Genomic DNA, 14,881 nt, shown 5'->3' with positions numbered 1-14,881 from the left:
ACCCCCGAGCCTGTGGAGGGTTTTCATGTCATCTGACCAGGAAACTAGATAAAACTCACAGGGCGTCCCTCTGATCTGGAAATGCCGTTGGCTGTCTGAAGGGACGTTGGGAGCGCTCAGACGGTCGTGAGCTAGAGTGTGCTTCCTAAACTCTGACTCGCCCATCTACAGAGGCAAAGCTACCGCATTCATGAGTTAGAAGAGTTTGCAAAAGAAAATGAGAGTGAGAGTCCTTGCTTTTCTAGCATGTGGGGCAACCCCTTCCACGTGGGTTGATTCTGCTCAGCACAGGTGGCGTTGGCCATCGGGCAACAGAAGTGCCTGGTCCAGGGTCTCTTCAGAGGCACTTTGGGCATTTTTTTTTTTTTCATGCACTTTGTATATTTTAACTTCTTCGGAAGATTGTCTTGGGTGGAATCACCAGGAGTCTAGAGATCTTGCACCTACATCCTGGGCATACATTGAAAGAGAGGGGTAAGTGTTTTCTCCCATCTCATGTCTGTGAGGGAACAGTTGTAGGTGCTCAGTGGTTGCATGTGTGAATCTTGAGGGGATCGCTTTGCCTTGTAGAGTCGATTTCATGTGATAATATCCAGTAAAGTGGGTTTTTCTTTGGTCCCCTAAAGCTCCGGGTGTATTTAAACAACGGCCGCCTATTAGCATTGCCCCCTCGAGTCCTCTGCTGCCCCTCCACGAGGAAGTCGAAGCCCTGTTGTTCTTGTCTGAAGGGAAACCTTACCTGTTAGAGGTATGTACTTGTTCTGCTAAAGCCATTTTCTTTTCGTTCTCGCTGTTTTCTTCTTTTTGAGGAAAAATGCCTTTTGTTATAAGTTGTATTTTGTATGTTGCTCTGATGAAGGGGAGTATTGTTAAGAGAAGTGATTATTTCAAATAATTTTATTTCCTATATGTGTGTCAGGAAGAAATAAGGACTAAATATTCTTAGTCCTCTCTGCAACTAAGAATTGCGCCTCAAGATCCAGCCCAGCTAATTACCCCTCCAGGTCCCAGGAGCTAGGTACATGGCACCTCCCCAGTCAACAGTCATTCAGTTTATTATCAGAGGGTTTATTCCCAATCTCATGTATGTGTCCCTGGTCCTGGAACACTACAGCTCTGAAGCACATGGGTTTTTCAACCTCAGGAGTATGGAAGTGGGCTGCTCACAACCCCCCATTGTGGCCCATCCACAATGAGTCCCTTCCCCTTCCACCTAGAGCTACCCCCTCTTGAGAACGTAATCTTCCAATCCTTCTTTCATAACTTGATTTACATAAGTATGACTCTGTGAACATAATCATACTGGTTTTCAGTTACATCAACAGTGCTGTGCTATATATCTCCTTTTTTTTTTTTTTTTTAAGCTTTTCATTGTGTATTTTTTGGATCTATCGGTGGTTATTTTAATGGGGGAGGGAGATTTACCTTTAAAAATCTGATGAAAGTGACTCCCGAGAGAAAGGTGCACATTTGCACAAATTGTGTTAACTCTCAAGACGGACTCAGACTATTTTGAGGCAATGTTGATGATCATAAATCTGAGCAAATTTCAGTGAAAGTCAGAAACAGCACATCAACAGTAAACTGTGACGGAAGAAAGGCTGACTCCTCTTCTGCCCTCCCGCTAAGGTAATGTTTGCTCTGCGAGAGCTGACGGGCTCACTGCTGGCGCTCATTGAGATGGTGGTGTACTGCTGTTTCTGTAACGAGCATTTCTCCTTCACCATGCTGCATTTCATTAAGGTAGGACCTCGGGAAACCCGATGATAGCCTGAGAGCCTGTGGGTGAGACACGAGGAAAGCATTCCTTTGGCTCCCAGGCACTGTGTTTCTTTTAATAACCTTAATTGTTTTTCCTAATCATAAAAATAGTATATACTTACTGGTTTTTTTTTTAAATGAAGAATAAAAAAGAATTCAAAATCTGACCATTTACACTATTCTCATACATTTCCCTTTTATTTTCTATGTATGTATTTTAACATAATGGGGATTTTATTGTCTTTATGATTTTGTGTCCTTTTTTTCACTTGACATTTATAAGTATTTTCCATATCATTAAAAGTTATCTGAGTATATTTCATTCTCTCATGTACCATAATTTACTTAGCCATTCCCTTCCTAGTGATGCACATTTGCATTGGGTTCAATTCTTAACTATTAAGAATAATACTTTATAGTTAATGATAATGCTGTGGTGACCATTATTGTGTAAAATGGTTTTACAGTTTTAGATTATTTCCCCAGGCAGCATCTAAAATATCAAAACTAGATTGATTTTTGTCACCTTCTGAAATAGTGATGTATGTAGTTCATTTATGAAGCTCTGATCAGTGTGTAGTAATTATTTATGTTGCACTTATTAGATGCCAAGCACTGTTCCAAGAATATTACCTATTTAACTCACTGAATTCTCAAGTACATAAGTCCTTTGAGGTAGATATGTTTTTATCACCATTCTGCAATTGAAGAAACTGAGGCACAGGGTCACACAACCAGTAAGTGGCAGAGTGGGAGTTTGAACATCAGCAGTGTGGTTCCAGGGCTGTGCTCTTAACCATATTGTTTACTACCTTGCTGGGGATTATTAGAAAAACCCTTACGCCTACACCTAGCATTTTTATTTGTTTTTAATCTTTAATTTTTAATTACATGGATAATATATAACTGCATTCTCTTGGTGAAAAACTAAAACGTGCAAACAAGGCCAAAGTCCACCTTGACCGCCACCGGCCAGGCTCATCCCCTCTCCACCCTACCCCACGGATCCGTAGTGTCACATTGTATATGTCTTTCCAGGCTTCATTCACTTACTTAGTACCGTACCTGGCACCTTGCAAGTGCGGTGTGGTAATGCAGTATCCTTTCCTACTACACACATGTATAAGGTTACTAAAATGCACAGGAGTGCGAGTTTTCTGAACCTTGCTTTCTTCACTTAGTGTATCTTGGCAGATTTTTCCACTTCCTACGCTGAATTTTGTTATATATTTCACTCCTAGCATGCTGATCTCAGAACACTCTCATTTGCATTCTCATAGCTACTCCAGCATGTTCAACAAAATAGGATATGTATAAGTGAAATATAGGTACAAATTTAGGCCTGTTTAGTGACTGAAAATTATCTCCCTTCCTTTCTGCTTTTTTTCCTGTCTCCTTCCTAATTTCATAGTAAAATATCAAGGAGGGTTACAGGTGGGAGGACCATAGAGGTTGTTTGTTTCAGTCCCCAGATTTAGCATTTGGGGAACTGAGACGCAGAGAAGGGAACGACTTGCCCAAGATCAGCCAGGAGGTGGTAGAACTAGGGCTGGAATCCAGCACTGTTGGTTGCCACTCCAGTGTGCTTTCCACTGAAGACTTACTGGAATCTTTATGCTTTTAAAAAATATTTCAGAACCAACTAGAAACAGCTCCACCTCATGAGTTAAAGAATACGTTCCAACTACTTCATGAGATGTTGGTAAGTCATAAATGTTCTAATTCACTTGCATTTAGGTATTTACTAGTCAACATGTGTTCATGAATAAAAACTGTGTGTCCTTGGGTTGCCTTTGCGTTCCTTTGGTCTGCACTCACTGAGTCCTCTTCATATCAGCCATTTTTCATGCATTACTGATTTAGAAGTGAATGATAATAAACTGCCTCATAGGCACTTGCAGTTTAGTGAGGGAGCCAGACAAGTACACAGGCAATCACAGTGCAGAGAGCAAAGGCCTCACCATGGACAGGAAACTGTGATCAGCTCAGATGTGATCTTGTGTGACCCTGTGACCGGCAGAGGTGAACGGCTGGCTCTACAGTTCACTCGCATCTGAGACACCACTGACTGTCTGTGTACTACTGAAAATATCTTCATGAGCCAAAAAACTGAAATGTAATCCACTGTAGGGTGCATCCCAATTTCAGAAATATGAAAAGCAGGGGCTAAAATTCAGTTGTACTCAGTGAAATATAGTTTTATTAGAAGCTGAACTTAGAGAGGTGGAGTGAGCTGCCCAAGGCCATTGTTCAGTAAGTGACAGAGCCAGGATCTGAGCCAAGCGACTGGGCCTGGATCCCATGCTCTCCACCAAACCCCTGGTTTGCTCAGTGAATTGTAGAGGTAGAGCCTTCTAGAAGGAGTGGGAACTCGTAGGGCTTAGGGAAGAAGCCCAAAGCAGACCAGGAAAGGCTTCAGGTACCAGTGCGTGTGGACTTTTCCCTGTAGGTCAGTGGTGACACTCTGGTGGCCAAGTTCCGCCTACATGTCTATTTAAGTTGGCGCAAATTGTCTTGTTTTTTACTTTCTGGATCCCAGCTTGTCTTGAGGAATCAGGTAATCTGGCCACACTGGCTCCGTTTCCTCCACACCCCGTCACCTAGAACAGCCGCGGCGCACCCCCTCGATGAGGCTTGTGGTCTCCCGTTCCCCAGTGTCCTCACCACTCCTCTTGTCTGCCGCATGGCTCATGTCTTGTCGTCTTGGGCTCTGTAGACATTTAAGTTAGCAACTTCTGCCATCGGTGATGGGCACCATGGAAGGGTTTGAAGCAGGAAAGCAATGTGACCTGATTTATGTCTTAGAAAGATTCCCCCAGCAGTTGTCTTGAAGGATGGACTAAAGAAGGAGGCAAGGTTGGAACTGGAAGACCACATAGGAGTCTGTGGCAATAATCTGAGTGTGAAATAACACGGCTTGTACTAAGGAGAGACAGGAGTAGAGGGAGCAAAGGCCAGAACAGTAGGTGTTTAGAAAGAGAATCAGTAGAATTTGGTGACTGACCGTGAGCCAGTGAGAGACTAGCCCTGGGGCTTTTTAAAGAGAGGCTGTGGTGGGCAGGGGGTGGGGGTGGCTGGGTTCCCTTTAGGTCCCTTAGGCCTTGGCACAGGGTAGGCATTTAATAAACACTTTTGAATATGGCAGTACCTCATGGGTGCCATTTCTAAGAAGTCTGTCTTTCTGGTCTTTACCACCTTCTGGTCCTAGTGCTTTTGGAAGATTGTTGCTCCTTGGGGTGGGACTGCGTATTGTTCACCTGCTCAACAACGGACCCATTTAGTTTACTGCACCATGCCCGGTTCAGTGCCCGGGCATTAGAAGTACAGCGAGAGTAAGATATAGATCCAGCCCTGTTTGGCGTGGCGTAAACCTCCACATCAACTTGTAGAGCATGTGTTATATCAAAACTTTGACACGTTTTTTTGTAAACCATAAACCTCTTATCCTTGGGATCATGAAATACGCGTCCATATAACCCACAGAGAACTCTAGATGTTATTGGTAAGAACACGTATTAGGAAATGAGTGTATCTTCAAATATCACTTACGTAATAGTTTTTCATGTTTAGTTTAAAATTTAATATATTGTTGAGAAATACGGCAATGACTTGATATTTGTTTGTATTTGGTTTTGTTATGTTAGAAACTATAATCTCTTGAATTATTTTTTTTTTAAAGGCACCAGTGGCTGTAACCCAAGTTCCTTCTTTCATTTACCAGCCTTTGTTTCCTACTTCTCGCAGGTCATTGAGGATCCCATACAGGTGGAGCGAGTCAAATTTGTGTTTGAGACAGAAAATGGATTACTAGGCAAGTATGGCTGCCTTACGAAGAAGTGTCTGCAGTAAATGTGCAGAGAGCCCATCGTTCCAGCCAGTCTCTCCTCCCCGGGGCTGCCCCACACGCTCTGCCTGGCGTGGATCAGTGAGGAAGCCCCGAGAAGTCTGGTCAGGGCTGTTGGGCTCCCTCGTTCTAGTCAGGAGCATTAGAGCCAGAGGATCTTATCGCCCTGGACACTCTCCTGCTTTTAGTAAGACACAGTTTGAGGTCCTTTTACTGGGTCAGGTAAGATTTGGGGGTGCTGTGCCTTTCTTCAACAAGCTAAAGTTTGTCCACTTAAGCAAGAAATCTTTCATCCCACTCTGTAGCCATTGAGGAGGAAAAAACTAAAACCTTAGACGCAGGATATTGTCAAGCCCATGAAATGTAATTTTTTTTTTTTTTTTTTTTACTTGTGGTATGAATGTACCCAAATTTCTATTGTCTATTCATAAACGTTTTTTGACAGAGTTTTCTTTTTCAGAAGGCTAAAGTGGCTTTAATGAGCTATCTCTTAGGAAGAGTTTAGTTAAAAATAGTCTTATCCAACTCCCACCATCCACCTGTATTTCCAGTTAACTTGAGTCATTTTAGATTTTGCTACGTATTAAGAGAAGTTTTAGGATCTCTTTTTATTGCAGAAAGGAAATTTATGCGAGAAAGGTTCTGTAGCTACAGCATTCTAGGCCACCCCCTTTGGAATGGTGTACTCCGCTCAGGGCAGTCCGCGGGCTCTCTGGAACTTACGGAGCATACACTGCTCAAGAGCAGGGACCAGGCATTACAGGCATCCCTGGGTACCCGCAGGGCATTGGCTCCAGGACCCACCTCGGATACCAAAACCCACAGATGCTCAAGTTCCAGAGTCCACCCTTTGTATCCACAGTTCTGCATCGGAGTATTCAACCAACCACAAATTGTGTAGTACTATATGTATTTCTTGAAAAAAATTCATATGTAAGTGGACCTGCACAGTTCAAACCCATGTTGTTCAAGGATCAGCTGTATTCATCTTTAAATGCTAAAAGCAAAGAGCAGAAAATATTTGTTGAACTGAACTAATACCATACATTTCCATTTATCACAGTAAAAGTATTTTAACTACTCTCTGTCAGTAGTGTGGTGGATGGAGAACTTTGAAGGTCTCTAGGTGAATTATCAGCCATTATAAATTTTAGTTCCTTTCAGTTCTTGTAAAAGTCAAACTTTCACCACCCTGTGTGTTTCTTGAATACTACTTAGTGTTTCTACCCATTAGAATTTAGGGACTCCTGTTGAGTCAGCACCACCATGTTTTTGTTAAGTTTCTTATCTGCTTATCAAAATAGTTTGTTGTAAATTTTCAGAACAAGAGAGCTGTTATTACTTGGACCCACTTTCAGTTTAGTGCTTTATTGTTAAAATTTCCTCTTCTGTTCCTTCAGCTCTGATGCACCACAGTAATCACGTGGACAGCAGTCGCTGCTACCAGTGTGTCAAATTTCTTGTAACTCTTGCTCAGAAGTAAGTATTGACTCAAAATGCAGTGAGGAAATGGTGTTTTAGTTACAAGTCAAACATGACCAGAGGAAAATACCTGCCTTGTTTTAGTACCTAGAGAATCTCACCCAGTCAGGGCATGCTTGCTTGGATGGTACAGACAACTATTCAAATGATCTCCAAGAGATGTGGAGGGGGAGTGTTAAAGGTAACAGATCTTGTGTAATCCAAGGGAAAAAAAAATGCTAAACCACCAGGCTTTATGGAGGAAGGGCAAGAGTCCAAGGCAGATTTAGGGACCTCGACAGCAAAGAGTTCATGAACCTTCACTCAAGAGATCTTCAGTTAACTACCAACTGTGTCGGCTTCTAGGTCCCCACTTTCAAAATTGTCTCTCAAGAGACAGTCATAAAACAGCTAATTACACTTATGAACCCAGGCACTATGCTAAATACTTTGCCTGTATTCTCATTTAACCTTTTCAACAACTTTATGAGGTTAAGTACTGTTATTAGTCCCATATCATAGGTGGTTTAAGTGACATGCCTGCCGTCAGAGCTAGGACTTGATCACAGGCTGACTGACTTCAAGGCAGAGGTTCTTTTTTCTTTTTATTTAATTGTGCTAAAATATACATAACATAAAATTCACCATTTTAGCCATTTTTAGGTGTACAATTCAGTGGCATTAAGTACACTCACATTGTTAGCACAGCCATCACCACCATCAGTCTCCAGAACTTTTTTCATCTTCCAGAACTGAAACTCTGTACCCAGTAAACAATAACTCTCCATTCCTCCTCCCTCCAGCCCCTGGCAACCATCGTTCTACTTTTTATCTTCATGAATTTGACTGTCGTAGGTACCTCACATAAATGGAATCATAGAGTATTTGTCCTTTTATGACTGGCTTATTTCACTTAGCATGATATCTTCAAGGTGTATCCACATCGTAGCATGTATCAGAATTCCGTTTCTTTTTAAGGCTGAATAATACTCCATTGTATAGATATATGTATACTATATTTTGCTTATCTATTCGTCTGTCAATAGACCCTTGGAAAGCAAAGGTTCTCAATGTTAGAAGGAACCTGAGTGGTTTGCAACTTCAGCTCCCCGATTTAGTACGTTGGCCAACAAAAGATCGGAGTGACTGCATGCTAACCCAAGGTTATTTTTTTTTTTAATTGAAGTATAGTTGATTTACAATATTGTGTTAGTTTCAGGTGTACAACAAAGTGATTCAGTTATATATTTTGTTTCAGATTATTTTCCATTATAGGTTATTATAAGATATTGAATATAGTTCCCTGTGCTGTACAGTAAATCCTTGTTGCTTATCTGTTGTATGTATGTAGTTTGTATGTTAATCCCATACTCCTAATTTATCCTCCCCGCCCACGCCTTTCCCCTGGTAACCATAAGTTTGTTTTCTATGTCTGTGAGTCTGTTTCTGTTTTATACATAGATTCATTTGTATTATTTTTTAGATTCTACATATAAATGATATCATATAATATTTTTCTTTGTCTAACTTCACTAAGTATAATATTCTCTAGGTCCATGTATGTTGCTGCAAATGGCAATATTTCATTCTTTTTATGGCTGAGTAATATTCCATTGTGTGTGTATATATATATATATATACACACACACACACATCACATCTTCTTAAACCAGTCGTCAGTTGATGGGCACTTGGGTTGTTTCCATGTCTTGGCTGTTGTAAACAGTGCTGCAGTGAACATTGGGGTTCATGTATCTTTTCAAATTAGAGATTTTGTCTTTTCAGGATATATATACAGGAGTGTAACCCAAGGTTATTGAGCAGACTGCACTGCCATCACTGAATCTTGCACCGAGCTCTTTTTATAGTTTAATTTATTTTGCTCCAGGTTTTCACTGATTCTTAGGCATGGGTATTGCCATCCTTGGACTTGTACCAGAATGAGAATGAGAAATTTGTTGGGATTAATCTGCTGCATTTGAGCATCCTCAACAGATTTAAATGAGAGCCCCATTGAAATAATGCACGAACACGCGTTTTCCAAATGACATAGCATTGTAGACACAGATGGAGATCATCCTGCCACAGTTGTGGGTTCATTAATTAGGCTTCATATTGGCAACATGTCATCATAAGCCCTTGCCTAAAAGTGACATTTCCAAGTAGTGTTGGGGCCACATAGCATGTCTTATGCCAGCAGACACACGGTCCAGACATCAGTAGTGTCTTTATATGTGCTTCCATACCCTGCACATATCACATTTTATATACATTAGTGGCAATATCCCCATCGGTAGTGTCTTCAAATAAGGACAGCTTTCTAGATGGGCAAATAAAAATGGAAAGCTGGGGGGCTCCAAAATCACATTTTAAAATTGTTTTCCCCATAATATCAAACAACCCGATCAAAAAATGGTCAGAAGAGCTAAATAGGCATTTCTCCAAAGAAGACATACAGATGGCCAATAGGCATATGAAAAGAAGCTCAACATCACTAATTATCAGAGAAATGCAAATCAAAACTACAATGAGGTATCACCTCACACTGGTCAGAATGGCCATCATTAAAAGGTCTACAAATAATAAATGCTGGAGAGGGTGTGGAGAAAAGGGAACCCTCCTACACTGTTGGTGGGAATGTAAGTTGGTACAACCACTATGGAGAACAGTATGGAGGTTCCTTAAAAAACTAAAAACAGAGTTACCATATGATCAGCAGTCTCACTCCTGGGCATACATCTGGAGAAAACCTCTAATTTGAAAAGATACATGCACCCCAATGTTCATTGCAACACTCTTTACAATAGCCAAGACATAGAAGCAACCTAAATGTCCATCGACAGAGGAATGGATAAAGAAGATGTGTATATATATACCATGGAATACTACTCAACCATAAAAAAGATTGAAATAATGCCATTTGCAGCAACATGGATGGACTTAGAGATTATCATACTAAGTGAAGTAAGTCAGACAGAGAAAGACAAATATCACTTAGATATGGAATCTAAAATATGATACAAATGAACTTATTTACAAAAAAAACAGACTCAGAGACATAGAAAACAAACTTATGGTTACCAGAGGAGAAAGGAGGTGGGGGAGGGATAAATTAGGAGTTTGGGATTAGCAGATACACAGTACTATATACAAAATAGATAAACAACAAGGTCCTACTGTATAGCACAGGGAACTATATACAAAATCGTGTAATAACCTACAATGGAAAAGAATCTGAAAAGGTATATTTATAACTGAATCACTTTGCTGTACACCAGAAACTAACACAACATTGTAAATCAACTATACTTTAATGTAAATAAATAAATAAATAGGTTATTTATTAAGTGTGCAATTTGTTGTGGGTATTTTTGTTTTATTTTTCATTTTCCAACTTGGAATTTTAATAGAATGAAGTGGGTGAGTTAGAGGTAGATAAGAAACTTTTCACTACATATTTATCTTTTACTGCCTTTTGAAGTTTAAACACGTGAATGTATCCAAACCAAAAAACATACACATTTAATGTAAAGACAACTGAACTTTAATGAAAGTAGCACTTGTGTTTCCAAATTTTAAAGTACTATATATTAAAGAAGTATATTTGCAGAGAAAGCATTTGGCTAATAAAAATTTCCTCCAATCACCAGGTGTCCTGCTGCTAAAGAATACTTCAAGGAGAACTCCCATCACTGGAGTTGGGCTGTCCAGTGGCTGCAGAAGAAGGTAATTGAGTTTTTAACTTTTCTGGCTATAACATTGGAATCAATAGCAGCATATCTTATCAGGAAAAATCTCAAACTTAATTTGAAGACTGTCCTCAAAATATTTTCAGAGTTCAGACTTTTTTTTAGTACAGTTGATACCTATCTTTATGCATTTAATTTGTATCTTAATACATGTGTTTTAATTTTATGGATAAAAAGGTAAGGATGATTATATAAGAGATAATATTGATATTTTAGTGAGCTCTTGAGAATGGAAGTGGAATCTTCTAAGAAAGAATCTCCTGATGTGACAGAAAGTCTGGGTCAATTTATATGCTATTTTAGATGCTTTTTATTTTTATTTTATTTATTTATTCGGCTGCACCAGGTCTTAGTTGCAGCACGTGGGATCTTCGTTGCTGCATGCGGGATCTATTGGTTGTGGCATGCGGGCTCTTAGATGTGGCATGCAGGATCTAGTTCCCTGACCAGGGATCGAACTTGGGGCCCCTGCATTGGGAGCATGAAGTCTTAACCGCTGGACCACCGGGGAAGTCCCTAGATGCTTTTTGTACTGTAATATCTAATGGTAGAAATCGTGGGCTCACGTGGGCTTATTTGTCATCTCTGATGACGTTTTTTTTTAATATTTATTTTATTTATTTATGTTTTTGGCTGCGTCGGGTCTTAGTTGCAGCACGTGGGATCTTGGTTACGGCATGCAGGCTTCTCTCTAGTTGTGGCGCATGGGCTCTGTAGTTTGCAGCACGCAGCCTCTCTAGTTGCGGCACACGGGCTTAGTTGCCCTGCGGCATGTGGGATCTTAGTTCCCCAACCAGGGATCAAACCTGCGTCCCCTGCAGTGGAAGGCGGATTCTTAACCACTGGACCACCCAGGAAGTCCTCTGATGGCATTTTTGACTTTCTGTCTCAGATGTCAGAACATTACTGGACACCGCAGAGTAATGTCTCTAATGAAACATCAACTGGAAAAACCTTTCAGCGAACAATTTCAGCTCAGGTGAGAGTTGTCTTTTGGTTTTGTGTGGCTTGAAATCCCTTAGGTAGGATTTTTAGTATGTTTCTCAGAAACTGCAGCCTCAGAAAAGAGGTATAGGTTAAAAATGAGTAAGGCTGGAAGAAACAATTGATTTTCTATGAAAAGACAGCAAGTTGGTGTACAGTTTGAGAGTTATTTGCCTAGAAGAAAAGCAATGAGGGTCGGTCAGTCTGGCCCCCACTGCCACAGAGGTTGATGTGAAGGCACCACCTCCAAAGGTCAAGTGAAGCGTAGTCTTCCTCAGTGATGGTGCTGCCGCTGCACACCCCCTAACTTTTTCTTGTGTTTCAATCTCCGGCAGGACACGTTAGCATACGCCACAGCTCTGCTGAATGAGAAGGAGCAGTCGGGAAGCAGTAACGGGTCGGAGAGCAGTCCTGCGAATGAGAACGGAGACAGGCACTTACAGCAGGTACAGTAGGGCATGTCCTGTGTGAAAGGGCAGCACCTGCTCTGAGGTTCTCCAAAGAGAATCTCCATAATCAAGAGAGAAAGGAAACACCAGCTCCACCCTCTAGTAGTCTCTGCTCAGGACTCACTCACTGTGTGCTTAGAAAGCGGAACAGTGCTGCACCGTGAAATTAAGCCAGGCTTTGGCCTCAGTCTCTGCTGGCTGTTCTGCTGAGCTTGGAGAGCGTCCTGATAAAGCGAGGCTGCAGATGTGGTCCTTCCAGATTGTACTTTGTTCTGCTGGGTTATGAAGAATCACCCCTTCCTCCTTCTGCTCTCACCAGCCTTCCTGGAAACACAGACCCTTGAAAAGAAGGGCCTCATGCCATTGAAATCTGTTTGTCAGGGGAGTCAAAGAGTAATTTTAAGCTTATTTTTAAAGTATTTGTAATACTAATCGCTATAGTAGAAAAAGGAATGCAATATTTATTGAACACCTACTATGCGCAAAATAATGCAGCAGGTTTAAATGTAATGACGTGTATTGTGTCTTCCCTCTGGTCTGTAACCTTCTGTAAAGCCACCTCTGTAGCTCCATCACAGTGCATGGCACAGAGCCCTCATTAAATGAATCTTGCTGATGTTCTGTGCGCTGTTTTGTTTGTTTCTAAATCTTTCGGATCCTCGTAACAACCTTGTGAGGTCGCTGTTGTGCTGATTTCACAGAAGGAAACTGAGACTCAGCATAGTGATTTGATTTAACCCAAGACCACATTGTGACAGCAGGGAAGTCACTAGGTTGTTTCTGTGACTAAATGAGAACACAGAAATGAAAGTTTTGCATAATCACGAATTATCAAATATAAGGTGTTACACTTGTTACGTTTTGTTGCCCTTTGATAAACATTAAGTAGTTAAATGAGGACATGTTTGAACTGCAGAACACAAGTCCGTTGGCATAGAAAAACTTTTTTCTCTGACTTAACTCTGTATGTATTTAACTTCTTTTCCTTTCCCAAAGGGTTCTGAATCGCCCATGATGATCGGCGAGTTAAGAAGTGACCTGGACGATGTCGATCCCTAGGGGACGTGCCCAGCACATGATGAGAAGTCACGTCACGGTTACTGGATGCTCAGGACCTTTTTGAAATCAGAATCTCATCCTTGAACCCTTTAGAAGAGCCTGGAGGTTGGACCGGGAGAGCCTGCGTGACGGGAGGAGCACATGTTTTAAGGAAAGCACTCTTCAGCCCCCGGGGAAGGCCTGGGAGCTGTTTGGCAGCAGGAGAACTCCGGCCTGTGGATCCGCTGACCCGGGGCACAGTCCATATGTGGATTGACACTTTTGTCGAGATTTTAGGAAATAAAGCCGGTGGCAGACTGTTTTGTTACATGAACATAACAAGAGTGAGTGAGGATAAAGCTGTTGCTTTCTCTATGATGCTACAAAAGAAATTCCTTTGGTTTTTATATTTAAAAAAAAAAAAAAAAAAAAAAAGCAAGCTGCCTTTAGATGAGTGTGGGCAAATTTTTAATCTTGCAGTAACATTGAATAGGAATATCCAATTTAAAATGATGTAAAGATATGTGATAAAAATTCCTTTTCACTGTAAAATAGTAGTTAAAGAACTCAGTTTACACAGACCTTTGTATTTAATATGTCTCCCTATTTGTATAGAATTTCAGGTGGGTCTGGATGAGAGCTCTGCGCATAAACTTGGATCTTGATGAAATGTTACCAGGATCAAAAATTGGGAAATTAAGCTCTTTAAGGTATTTTTCTGGTATAATTGAGATTGAAAGAGCAATAAAAAAAAAAATGCTGTGTTCTCCAGAAGTACAGGGTGCGTTCTTTGACATCAGTTACTGAAGAAGTTGCGAGTTGTTCCCAAAACAAATTTTAAAAAGAGCAAAATAAAAAGCACTTTAAGATATAATTTTATTGAGTTTGACTTCATAAAATCTTTTTAATGCTTGGAGACATATTGAATAAACTGTAGTCTTAAGTCATGTGACCTGCAATCATTTGCTTTTGCTGAAAAATAATTACTGAAACCCTTGGTACTGGTTGTGTATGAAGTTTAAATATTTGAGTTGAAAGACAACTGCTTTGTGAGTTTCTAGACATTTTAATGCAGAGAAGGAATTTGAGACTTAGTTTCTCCTCAGCATGACTAACTGACACTAAAAAGATGGGGACAAGAAATAACTAGTAAGCAACTGAACAGCCATCCATTTACTTGGGTCTCCCAAGTCTTGTACCACGCACTCATTTCAGGTTAGATGCCAGCTCCCCCTTTTTCTGGAGGGGAGGGGGGATGCCAACATATTTCGTATATTTTATATGTTTTGGGTTTTGAGTCACTACACACATTTTCAACCCTGTTTGCCTTTAGTTGTGTGCCCTGCCCTGTCCTGTGCTCACCACGCACAGGACTAGGGGAGCCTCAGGAAGAGCCGAGTGGCCCCAGTCACAGGTCTGCAGAGTCAGAGAGGCTCAGTGGGCCCGTGGCAGGACAGACAGCTGCTCCCGCTGCGCGCTGCAGACCCTGTCATCTCACGGTCAAAGGCTGAAGTTACGGTACAGCCAGGCTGCAGTTTGCGATTGCATGACAGGCTGGTGCTGGCTTCTGTCAAAAGACACTGAGTAGGTGGAGG

General features: G+C 41.1%; 1 protein-coding gene across 5 annotated transcripts in view; it reads left to right on the top strand.

Moving 5' to 3' along the window:
• USP24 (ubiquitin specific peptidase 24) overlaps positions 1-14,238 on the top strand; it is a 146,709-nt gene extending 132,471 nt beyond the window's left edge. For all 5 annotated transcript variants that reach the window (XM_059923462.1, XM_059923484.1, XM_059923473.1 and 2 more), the window contains 9 exons: positions 627-748; positions 1,630-1,743; positions 3,398-3,463; positions 5,506-5,572; positions 7,006-7,084; positions 10,717-10,792; positions 11,708-11,794; positions 12,135-12,245; positions 13,245-14,238. In XM_059923462.1, coding sequence (XP_059779445.1) covers positions 627-748; positions 1,630-1,743; positions 3,398-3,463; positions 5,506-5,572; positions 7,006-7,084; positions 10,717-10,792; positions 11,708-11,794; positions 12,135-12,245; positions 13,245-13,307 — 785 coding nt within the window. In that variant the 3' untranslated portion in view covers positions 13,308-14,238. The remainder of the gene's footprint in view (positions 1-626; positions 749-1,629; positions 1,744-3,397; positions 3,464-5,505; positions 5,573-7,005; positions 7,085-10,716; positions 10,793-11,707; positions 11,795-12,134; positions 12,246-13,244) is intronic.
• Positions 14,239-14,881: the final 643 nt, after the last annotated feature.

This window comes from Balaenoptera ricei, chromosome 1, assembly GCF_028023285.1.
Source record: "Balaenoptera ricei isolate mBalRic1 chromosome 1, mBalRic1.hap2, whole genome shotgun sequence".
Classification (NCBI taxonomy): domain Eukaryota; kingdom Metazoa; phylum Chordata; class Mammalia; order Artiodactyla; family Balaenopteridae; genus Balaenoptera; species Balaenoptera ricei.
This window is presented reverse-complemented; position numbering and strand designations above follow the sequence as displayed.